Source organism: Thunnus maccoyii, chromosome 7 (assembly GCF_910596095.1).
Source record: "Thunnus maccoyii chromosome 7, fThuMac1.1, whole genome shotgun sequence".
Lineage (NCBI taxonomy): Eukaryota > Metazoa > Chordata > Actinopteri > Scombriformes > Scombridae > Thunnus > Thunnus maccoyii.
In genome coordinates, this window is record NC_056539.1 from 28,366,369 (window position 1) to 28,378,380 (window position 12,012).

The 12,012-nt window shown below is 37.8% G+C and overlaps 1 protein-coding gene and 1 non-coding gene across 4 annotated transcripts; both read left to right on the plus strand.

Annotated features, from left to right (window-relative positions):
• Nucleotides 1–359: 359 nt before the first annotated feature.
• Nucleotides 360–9,035, plus strand: si:ch211-198n5.11 (methylcrotonoyl-coenzyme A carboxylase 2). 3 transcript variants are annotated; one of them, XM_042415946.1, is made up of 14 exons: nucleotides 360–501; nucleotides 1,633–1,746; nucleotides 2,046–2,156; nucleotides 3,254–3,418; nucleotides 3,536–3,732; nucleotides 3,934–4,112; nucleotides 4,219–4,299; nucleotides 4,896–5,074; nucleotides 5,246–5,465; nucleotides 5,987–6,078; nucleotides 7,019–7,175; nucleotides 7,473–7,595; nucleotides 8,133–8,366; nucleotides 8,481–9,035. In XM_042415946.1, exons 4-14 carry the CDS (start codon nucleotides 3,291–3,293, stop codon nucleotides 8,565–8,567), a joined length of 1,677 nt encoding a protein of 558 aa, XP_042271880.1. In that variant the 5' UTR covers nucleotides 360–501; nucleotides 1,633–1,746; nucleotides 2,046–2,156; nucleotides 3,254–3,290; the 3' UTR covers nucleotides 8,568–9,035. The 3 variants fall into 3 exon arrangements, with proteins under 3 accessions (XP_042271880.1, XP_042271878.1, XP_042271879.1); XM_042415944.1 differs by lacking the exon at nucleotides 1,633–1,746; XM_042415945.1 differs by lacking the exon at nucleotides 1,633–1,746 and having other exon boundaries at nucleotides 2,049–2,156.
• Nucleotides 9,036–11,384: 2,349 nt separating this feature from the next.
• trnah-gug lies at nucleotides 11,385–11,456 on the plus strand. The gene has a single exon. It is a non-coding gene; the product is annotated as a tRNA-His (tRNA).
• The last annotated feature ends 556 nt before the right edge of the window (nucleotides 11,457–12,012 follow it).

Here is a 12,012-nt window from a genome sequence, read left to right on the forward strand (position 1 = left end):
TAACTAATTTAGTCCAGTGGTTCCCAACCTAGGGGTCAGGCCCCTCCTAAGGGTCACCAGATAAATCTGAGAGGTCATGAGATGATTAATGGGAGAGGAAAGAAGAAAAAACAATTTGATCATTTGAACATTTATTGAAATGAAACCATGTGAGACGTTTAGAGGGAAAAATCACTATTTGGTGGAGCTGTTAACAACTCATAGACATTTGAAATGTGACCCAATATAATATAATATAATATAATATAATATAATATAATATAATATAATATAATATAATAGTATTTTTTAGATCGTTGTGCTGTACCTGCCCGTCCTGTAGGCGGCGCTAATGTGTATTCCAGCTGTCAAACCGCCAACAAACACAATAAGGAAGAAGAAGAAGACTTCTCCTACTAGACAGTAAAAGGCGATGTAGTTGTAAATTTTCAGCTACTAAAAGTTGTGTTATCAGCTGTGTTTCACTAAATTACAAACAGACATGTACCGGTGCATGACGAGGTAAGAGCCGTTAGATCTTTTTCCCTCCGTAAATCCGTCCGTTAATTTATGACTTAAAGTCCACTCAGATGTCTGCTCGACCTTTGGCATACATTTCTTTTTGTATACTTTAAGCTAACGATTTTCTCTAACTGCGAGCAATGTCCATACATACTACACTAATGCTTCACTTTATACTCATAATACGTTTAAATTTGCATTAATAATATGCATACATAAGCAAAAATGTGTCTGCTGTCGTTGAACCCTAACGTATATGGGTACGTATGTTTCCAGGGTGGTTGGGTTCAGACTGTTAAATAGCCTATTTAAGCAAATAAATAAGCACTTATTAAAACATTAAGGTGAGTATCTGTAGGTCACCTCAGAGGGTCAAAGGGGTAAAGAGCTGTGAGGTTGAGTTTTTAGGTACTGAAAGGCATTTCTGAAATGCAAATGCTGGTGATTCTTTTGCTTCAATGTCCTTAAATGATCCGACCACCAGGGATCCCCAGTGAGAGTTATAGGCAGTCAGCAATGTCAAGTATATGTCGTTTAATCACCTAATTAGATACTGTTATATCCTTCCCTTGAAAGTACAGTGTTGGAGGAATTATTCAAATCCCTTTCTTAAAGTAAAATATCAACATTACACCTTAAAAATACTTCAGCTTCAGTTTATTTGAAGTGCACATCACCCAAAGAGACTCTGCACACTTTACCAGTTAAAAAACATGACAGTTTAATATCGTGACATGTAAAATACTCCATTATAAGAAAGAGTCATGCATTTAAGATATTACTTAAGTAAAAATATGAAAGTATTATCAGCAAAATGTACTCAAAGTATCAAAAGTAAATGCACCTGTGAGTGTAATTATACATTACTGTACATTGTAGGATTATTATTACTGTTGCATGAACGTATAAATAATATCTTACTGCTGTAGTTGGTCTACGCCGAGCTAATTTTAAATATGTTATATACTGTCAGTTTGATCTACAACAATGCATCATATTTTATAAGCTGATTATAGGTTTTGTATATAAAGTCTTAATTGATAAAGTTACTACTATGCACAGTACAGAAGAAAGTGGGACATCTTTTCCTCTTCTCAAATCAATTACAATTCCTGTTTATCCTCTCCAAAGTCCAGAGGGGCTGGAGTCTATTTCAGCATGCAGTAAGTGAAAGTCAAAAGACACCAAAACAGGTCTGTCATGGGGCTACCACCTATAGACCGACCGTCCAGCTCACATATACAGGTAATTTAGAGTTTACACTGGACCTCATCAGCAGGTCACTGGACTGTGTAACCCCGAGACAACCCATACCAACACAGGGAGAATATATACATGTACTGCATACAGCTGGGGTCAGCTTCCAACCTTATAACCACCAGAGCCATCTCTGTCATTAAACAGTAGACAAGTTATTTAATCCTGCACCAAGTCATAAAAAAGATTACTTTGCATAGACTACTCTGGAGCTTCTTTACCTGAAGAGTGATTTAAGTCCCATCTGTTCATTTGTGTTCATTGCTTTCTCTCTCTGTTTCCTGAAGAAGTGTGTGTAGTGGAGGAAGAGTGTGTCCTACCTTTGTGCCTGCTTACAGCCAGTCATCATCATCATCATCATGGACTCTGAGAAACACAGCAGAGGAGAGACAACACAGGTGACTACATTACTCGGACTCCAGTGGGACTATAAGCTAAATTATAACCCAATCACAGCATCTTCCAGTGGTTTTTATGATGGATTGTACTGATCAATTTGAGTAACATATTTATCTTCTTCTGACCAATGTTGCGATTTAAATTTGGATTATTTTCTGACATGATTGCACCAAGCATAATCACAAACGTACTACTTTCTGCATTAATAAAATCATGTAAAATATTGCCGTTGTCAGTTGAGATCCCTCAGGTCAGTCCAAGAAAAGTTGCCTAGTTTTCTATTAAGCTCACATTCATGAAGATATTACGTTAGTGGTATACTTGATGCTACTCAATAATATTCAAATATAATCATGACATTCAAATGTGGTGTTTTATTCATTGATAGCAGCTACTTAGTCGGCCAGTTACAGTAATAATTGTCACAGAATTAACATTAATTAGCTACAGCTGAGTACGTTTGCTGGCAGCGGTTGTCATCATAACCTTTGAACTCATGCATTAATTTGCTACAGTTCTCTACAACACAGAGTCACTTGTGTAAATACTAATTAAAGCGGCGGCTCCTGTGATTTTCAATTTAAAATGATTCAGCTCTGCTTCCTACTACACAGCTAGAAACCGCCTGTTTGATCCTCAGAGACAATTTCAAAAATTAACCTGGCTGCATGAGTTATGATAAGTAATAATAATATTTTTTTTTTTTTAAATTTGTGAATAAAAAGGTATTGATTGACAGAAAATTAATTGGCAACTATTTTGATAATTGAATAATCATTTTAGTCATTTTTCAAGCAAATAAGCAAAACATTCGCTGGTTCAAGACTCTCAAATTTGGTCTTACATTAATGTACACTTAATATTTTGGGTTTTGGACAAAATAAGACATTTGAGGACGTTACCTTGGACTCCAGGATCTTGTGATGGGCGTTTTTCACCATTTCCTGCTGTTTTATTGACAAAATCATAAAATTGATTTATAAATAATTGAATAACAGATTTTCAGATATTCCTCTATAATTGTCACATCTTTCTTTTTAATCATGTTGTAAACAAGCCATAAATATGTTTTCCATGTATGAATCTTGTGGTGCAGGCTGGCTGAGCAGCGTCTGCAGTGTTCAGTCCGCTGTATGAGCTCTGCAGCCAGGAAGAGCAGAAGTCTGCGCAGTGCCTTCCCGGTGTTGGAGCTGCCCCTCCAGCCCATCCACCAACATGTTTATGAAGCTAACCTCCGAAACAGCAACAGCTGCCGCAACAAGTAAGTTCTGCTCTTGTCAGCCTGCGCTGTCCAGCTCGGATCAGTTCTTAGTTTATTCCACCCTCTGCAGATAAATTTGTAAATGCATGCCATTCATTAGGTTTGTCTCTCTCTTAGGTACATGGAGTTGAGTGAAAAGGTTAAAAAAGGTGGAGGGGAAAATGCCATAGCCAGACACACCCAGCGAAACAAGAAGTTGTTGGTGAGGGATCGGTTGCGGCTCCTGTTGGATGATGAGGACTTCTTGGAGCTGTCACCATTCGCGGGTCTGGGTCTGCCGTACGGGGACATCCCTTCAGCTGGGTGCCAAACTGGTCAGAAACCACTAACTAGAGGAATTTGTTTTTTAGTATAAACTACAGACTGTAAGGCCAACTGCCTCCAACTTACTCTGTTTACTCCACTTCTTTTAATTCAGATGCCGAGCAATTCATTTCCCACCAAGTGTGGCAAACTCACATGTCCCTTGCTTATGTCTCCGTGTGCTATATGTGTTTTTATGTGTATTCATCCAGGTATTGGCAGGATAAATGGCCTGTGGTGTGTGTTCATCGCCAATGATGCCACAGTGAAAGGCGGCACAGCTTATCCAATCACAGTAAAGAAGCAGCTGCGAGCACAAGAAGTGGCAATTCAGAACCGCCTGCCCTGTGTTTACCTGGTCGACTCTGGGGGAGCTTTTCTACCACTGCAGGTTAACACACACACACACACACACACACACACACACGCACCTCCGCTTTATTAGGTGTTTTCAGAAGATCTGATCTCTAATTCTCTGTTTGTGTCCAAATATCCAGTCAGAGATCTTTCCTGATAAGAACCAGGGAGGAAGGACGTTCTATAATGAAGCCATCATGTCTGCCATGAAGATCCCACAGGTAAAGACATTTAAACTATGACAGGAATGCCACCACAGAACAAGAAGTAACTCAAACAGGGTGTAAAGTATTTAATGTGAGTTCTTTTTATAATTATCTTTTTGGTGCCAGTTTGTACAGCGTGTTAAAAACAAATAAAATAGTCTCAAAATCAATTCTGTATTTCCTGTTAATCAGTGAAGGGAGGCCAACACTGGGTATGTGGTCTCTGTTCTTGGTGCCAATGAGGAGTCTCTCTGCTGCATATTGAAGCAGCTGCAGGCGAGATAAGGCTGATGTTTGAGAAACTTTAAAAGGACTAATGATCGTGTGTAATGTGAGACGTATAGCTCGTAATTGATTAAAAGATGTTGGCTACAGAGAGCAAGTGTAGCAGCCCGACACAGTCACTTGTGCTTAGGCCTTTTTTTTGGTAAAATTAATTAAAATTTAGATCAAAGAACTGAAATGTTAAAAAAAAGAGTACCAATGACCAACAGTGTGCAAGATTATTTGGCTCCTTCTCAGTCAAGTTTTTGATCCTACACAATAAGACTTCATGGTTTGCAAGAATCTTGTCAAAAATTGCAATTTGAGGTTAAGTCTTCATCCTAAAGGTGTCGGTGGTGTGCGGTTCATGCACGGCGGGCGGAGCTTACATCCCCACCATGGCAGAGGAGACAGTGATGGTGCACCGGATAGGGACCATATTCTTAGGAGGACCGCCGCTTGTCAAGGCTGCCACGGGAGAGGAAGTCACACCGGAGGACCTGGGAGGAGCCAGGCTTCACGCTGAGTAGGTCCATAAATCAAACCAACCCGGTGGGAGTCAGGTGGCGAAATACACCCAGTTAACTTTTTAAACAGGATTATTTGTCTTTGGAGAATTACTGTATGAATAAATTTGATTTGAATTTGAATACATTTACTTCATCAAGCCTGTTCATTTGTCTTTATCTGGTTACAGGGTGAGCGGCTGTGTGGACCATTTTGCCTGGGAAGAGAAGGAGGCGTACGAGTACACCAGAAACATCATATCCACCCTCAACTTCCAACTGCCTGAGGAAGAGGAGGAGGATGAGGAGAAGATGAGGAAGAGGAAAGTAGAGGAGGAGCCGCTTTATAGTTCAGAGGAGCTTCTGGGGCTCGCTCCCAGAAGTTACAACTACAGTCTGGATGTTAAAATGGTACAAAAAACACATACAGTACATATGATCAGACACACAAAGTTATTCTATATCTGTGGACTGTGTAGTCAGCGTGACGGGTAATAGCAGCTAATTTGTTTCTAAGGGCTGCAACTAACAATTATTTCCATTATTGATTCATTGTTTTCAATCATTTTATCAGTCTTTTGGTCTATAAAATGTCCAAAAATGGTGAAAAATTACGATCAACCTTTCCCAGATGCCAAAGTGATGTCCTCAAATGTCCTTTTTTGTCCGACCAACAGTCCACAACCCAAAGATATTTAGTTTACTGTCATTGAAGACTAAATAAACCAGAAAATATTCACATTTTAGAAACTGGAAATCTGTGAATTTGGTCATTTTTCCTTTAAAAAAATTACTCAAAATGAACCAATTATCAAATAGTCGATCAACTAATCGTTGCAGTTCTGCTTGTTTCAGGTCACGGTTGTTAGTGTCTCATGGATGCTGATGGGTATTAATGACATGCTGTTGGGTTTTTCTGTCTGTTTGTCCAGGTAGTTAGTCGGCTGACCGATGGGAGTCGCTTCCAGGAGTTCAAAGCTCGCTATGGAACCACACTCACCACTGGCTTTGCAAAGATACATGGGTAAAAGACACAAACACACACACACTGTGGATAATGAGGCAGGAACAACACACGCTTAAGCAATTTTTTTGCTTTTGTATTCTGAAGACCCCTGTACACCCACAAACTCAGTGACCTCTCACCCTCATGAGATTAGCATCTGACCTCAGTAATTTCTTAATCAGATTAGCACCACTCTAACTAGGGGCCAAAACAAACCTTTGTCACTTTACCAATGAGTAACTGTCATGCAAGATGTCTGATTTGTAGGAGGAAACTCATTTCTCAAAGCGGTATTGATGCTGAGTGGATAATCCTGGTTTAAAGACGTGAATTGAGTCGATTTGTTGCTTTAATAATGCGGTCGGCTCTTATCGATGCAGTCAATACAATACACACACACACACACACATGCACGTTAAACACACAGTTCAAGTTCAAGTAGAAGCTTCACATAGTTCACACTGTTAATGTTTAACATTAAATTACATCCTCTGCTATTTCATGTTGCCAACAGAAACAAGATCTTTTGCTGAGTTTTAACTGATTCATTCCATCTTTCAGTTTGATGATGCATAGTGTCACAAATTTTATTGTTACACAAATACTAAGACCAGTAACAGACATTTTAAATAATAATGAACTAAACCAGTAATACCAGCAGCAGCAGCAGCAGCATGGCTCCAGCTGTCATTGTACGCCACAGGGTCCTGTTTCACCAAATTTGCAACACGCAAGCTGCAATTTACAACATGATATAATTTCCTCTCGTGTTAATTTTGACACATTTAACGGATTAAAAGAAACACTATTCTTGTGCGACAGGCATGAGCATGGAAGAGGACTGTAGGACTCGCAACTTTATCTGCAGTTTATTTGTTTTTTGTAAAAAAAACTAGCTTTGCTTATGATCTAAAATTGTAATATATTGTATTTTTTTTGTGTTTATGTCCCGCGTTAGTCACCTGGTAGGGATAGTAGCCAACAACGGAGAGCTGTCAAACGAGGCTGCTCTGAAAGGAAGCCACTTCGTCCAGTTATGTGACCAGAGAGACGTCCCCCTCCTCTTCCTCCAGAACACAGCGCCCACAGCAGCACTAACACTCTCCACAGCACAGGTATTCACTCCCAGTGACACACACACACACACATACAGGCTATAGAGATTTCTTTAAATGCACATATTTTAAATGGATTGTAAAACTGAAACTAAAATAGTACACATGTCTTTTCAAAGATTATTCATTATATTTACAAAAATATTTACTCAAAAACAAAGGTAATGTCGTACAGATGTTGTAGGACATCAAATTTAGAATAGTTTTACTTCCAGAATAGTAGAAAATTATGGAATTTTTAATAAGATTTGTTTGATATCTGTATTTGGTGTGTTTGTGTTTGTGTCTCTCTTTCAGGCAGAGATTAACAGCAACCGCCTGAAGGCTCAGGGTTCAATGATGTCAGCAATAGCGTGTGCCTCCGTCCCCAAAATCACTGTGGTGATTGGCGGTTGCCATGGTGCTGACAGCTATGCAATGGTGAGACTCTCTTTTTAATGAAGAAAACTAAATATGCTTTTTTTCTCCTGACAAATGACATTAATAGAAGGCATTATCTTCCTAAATGATCACACCTGTCACTCTGCAGATGTTTCTTTTAAAAAATTATTATATATGATTTTTTTAATTGGTGCAAAGTGACAGTACAGAGAGACTGACAGAGGTAGACACAAAGAGAAATAGATGAATGAAAGAGGCTAACAAACAACATCATATGTACGTTAAAATGGAGGAAGCATGACAAAAACGTGTCAAAAGAAAACAAAGCAAACAATAATAATAATAATAATAATAATAATAATAATAATAATAATAATAATAATAATAGTAATAACATGCTAAGCCTGCAGATCTTTCAACCTGTTTTTCATAGTCTTACTTTAGTTAGCTAACCACTACAGAAATTCTCTACGTAATCATTAGTTCCTCCTATCATCATACTGTATACTGATGTATGAGTTGGGATTCAGGGTTAATCCCACAATAATTTTAATCCTGTTTCTTGGTTGTTTCTAGTGTGGACGGTCCTTCGACCCTAATTTCCTGTTCCTGTGGCCCAACGCCAGAGTGTCCATGACAGCTCCGGGTCACGCTTGCTCTCTGCTTCCCCCTGACGTCGAGCAGGCGGAAGAGGAGAAGAAGAAGCAGGAGGACAAACTGAACAAGAGATTGGAGGAGGAGAGTTCAGCTTTCTTCGCCTCCGGCCGACTCTGGGATGATGGAGTCATTCTACCTCAGGAGACCAGGAAGGTAAAATATCAAGTTTTGTTTTTTCAGCTGTACATAAAAAAAACAAACATCAATGACAACTTTACCTTTCCTTTTTCCCTTATGTTGCTTACTTATGCAAATCTGTATCTGCAGGTTCTTAGAGACTGTCTGGACATCATCAAACAGCAGCAGTATCAGCTTTCCACAGAGAAACAGCGATCAGCGCTCCTACGTATATAAAAGCCTCCGTCCTTCTCCTCCACACTTCCTCTGGACGCTACAGACACCCGCACATCTCTGATGAAACTGCTGTTTTTACAACCAGTCCGGCTGCTGAAGCCCATCGGTCCCCTTTACCAATATGTGCCGAGAGGATCTACACCAAGATCCCAATGCTAACACTTTAGCATGATTAGTAATTGTGAATGATGAGAATTGTGACAAAATGAGAACTTTTTGCAGAGACTTTTTATACATTCATGTGTTATACAGAAATATCTACAGGAGATGCAGAGATAATTTTGTTGTCAATCCTCTAATTTGATATTTGATAAAGTGACCAATGGATCAAACCATCAATCATCTTTAATATTGAATTAGTACCCACAATAGTGCACCTTTGGAAGAGACTGTAGGAGATGATGAATATAATGTAATAATGTGTTGTGGCTGCTCCTTAAATGTGTGATAATTAAAAAATGTTTCTAATTTTTGCACATAACACTTTCATTCACTCATACTACAACTACGGGGCTGTCTTAGCATGTTTTATATCTCCAGAATTTAATGGCTACCTCTGTTCATACTGACTTGTTTTTAGCATTGTAAGGGCATCCAGTGATGATAGTGTCGGTCCATTGGTTTGACTTTTCCATGAACATTTTAGTGAAGCAAGTAAACTTTATTATGTTCCTGTGACTATAAAACTGAGATGTATTTTAATAGAAATTCCATAAAAGTCACTAAAGTCATTGTAGTTCTGAGGAACTGCAGGGATTCTTGATGTTAAGACTTACACACAGAACAGTTACTGTGGGTTCAGTGTCAGAAAGGATTTTGACAATGATAACCATGTGTCCTGTATGTGTAGGGACAGTAATTCTCACTGTTGGCTTATTGAGTCAAAACACTCCAGAGAGAATCCTGGTGAATCCTAAAGAAGTGCCTGGTGGTTTTGGTCTTCAGTCTCACATTCACATCATGTCTCATTTACTCTTCATGCAAAAGGCAGAGAGTCACCTGATGCTGCAGAACGTGAAAGATTGTCATTGACGTATTTCTGTTAGATTTTTAAACGGTAACTTACAAGTAGATGAGAGTCCACTGCCAATCTTTGTTTTTTTAAGATTATGAAATATGAAGAAAAAAAAATGTCCAAAAGCACCTCAGTGGAGTTTTTATGTGTAGTGCTGATTTTCACGGTGATTTATTTAACAGTTTTTGTTTTTAAAAAATACCACACTGTAATTATACATGTAAAATAATCATTGGAATGTAATTGTTTTTATTTGTAAAAAAGAAGATAAAAAAAATTAAATACTTTTTTAAAATTGTAAAACTATTGTGTTTGTTTTCAACTCTTGAATGATAATTAAGGCATTAAAATGGAAGAATTTCCTTTGCTACTGTAGCAAGTTCTGTTTGGGAGTAATTTACAGCCCACAGCCAACAACATAACCTATTCTGTGTATCAAATCATATTATAATGCTCATAATACAAGCAGACTTTTTTACTTATAAAATTAATTTGATAATGTTGATATACTATCATTTAATGCAGCACATACTATTGGCATTGAGTACTGGAGGCGGTGATCTACCAGAGAAACTTTTACTATTTTCCCATCAATAGATGATTTTACAGTATAATAACCAGTGGAGGAAGAAGTATTGAGATATTTTAAAAGTAGTTATATCACAGTATAAAAATACTCAATTACAAGTACAAGTCCTGCATTCCAAGTAAAAGTACAGAAGTATTACAAGCAAAATGTACTTAAAGTATCAAAAGTTAAAGTATTCATTATGTAAAATGGCACTATTTAGAGTTTTATATTTATTATTTATACATTATTTTTGTATTTTTACTGTTGCATGCATGTTTAAGCAGCATTTAATGCTGTCAAGGAGGAGCTAATTTTAACAGCTGATATTCTGGGCAGTGGTGGAAAGTAACTACATTTACTGAAGTACTGTACTTAAGTACAATTTTGAGGTACTTGTACTTTACTTGAGTGTTTCCATTTTATGCTACTTTATAGTTCCACTCCACTACATTTCAGAGGGAAATATTGTACTTTCTACTCCACTACATTTATTTGACAGCTTTAGCTACTTTTCAAATGAAGATTTGACACAATGGATAATATAACAAGCTTTTAAAATACAACACAATGTTAAAGATGAAACCAGTGGTTTCCAACCTTTTTTGCTTTTGACGTCTTACAAAAAGCAGTGTGTAGTCAGGGTCACATTTCAGATGTCTATGAGTTGTTAACAGCTCCACCAAATAGTGATTTTTCCCTCTAAACTTCTCACATGCTTTCATTTCAATAAATGTTCAAATGGTCAAATATTTCATCAATAATCAAAGATTAGAGAAAAAGTCTAAAAACTGAAAACAGATCTGTGTATCAGAACTTTATTTTTTCTTCTTTTCTCTCCCATTAATCATCTCACGACCCCTCAGATTTATCTGGTGACCCTTTGGAGGGGCCCGACCCCTAGGTTGGGAACCACTGGACTAAACTAGCTAACTGTATATAAAGTAGTTTAAACTAGCTCCACCTCCAGCAGCTACAACAGCAACATGCTGCTCTAACACTGATGCCTCACTATTAATAATCTAATGATGTCATATATAATAATATATCAATCAGAGGGACCAAACCACTACTTTTACTGCAATACTTTAACTACATCAAGCTGATAATACTTATGACCTTTAACTTAAGTAGGACTTTTCATGCAGGATCTTCATCCATTGGAATGTCTTGACTAATATAAGTACGAAGTATCTCTGTGGAAACATGCAGCTTCCCATCTGAAGTACAGCTCGCCGTGATCGTATAGTGGTTAGTACTCTGCGTTGTGGCCGCAGCAACCCCGGTTCGAATCCGGGTCACGGCAGTGTTTTCAGGAAGCCAAATAATCCACAGAGGAGACCCCCAAGTCTCCATATAAAGTTGAAATGTGTGAAGTCATACACAGTGGTGGAAGAAGTATTCAGATCCTTTACTTAAGTAAAAATATAAATACAGCTATGTAAAAATACTTCATTACACGTAAAAGTCCTGCATGGGACGTCCTACTTAAGTTTCAACTACTTTATATACAGTTAGCTACAGTTTAGTCCAGTGGTTCCCAACCTACCAAGCTGTTATGTTGAAAGTGAGGATGGATTCGATGCACCACCTATAAAAAGCTTGCAGAACTGATTGATGAGCCTGGAGCTTGCAGAGTTTGTTCAGGAAATATAGGCGCTGTGGACATTTGGCAAAGATGACCTCACTGTTATGTTTAAATAGTATATTCTAGTTTGGGTTATATCACTAGTCTCTACTTTTATTTATTCTACAGTATTTATTTTTATATTTGAATTAGTCTGTTTAATTATTGTAAATCATTTAGCCTTTAATTGTATTCATTTCCTCAAATAGACCTCATTGTTTTTGTATTTTGTGAT

What these genes read in the sequence shown, in the direction of transcription:
- si:ch211-198n5.11 (XM_042415944.1), top strand. Translation starts at nt 482, where the DNA reads ATGTACCGGTGCATGACGAG. An exon ending in ACAGTCTGGATGTTAAAATG is followed by an intron (nt 5,466 to 5,986) that starts GTACAAAAAACA and finishes CTGTTTGTCCAG; the next exon opens with GTAGTTAGTCGGCTGACCGA. An exon ending in TAACACTCTCCACAGCACAG is followed by an intron (nt 7,176 to 7,472) that starts GTATTCACTCCC and finishes TCTCTCTTTCAG; the next exon opens with GCAGAGATTAACAGCAACCG.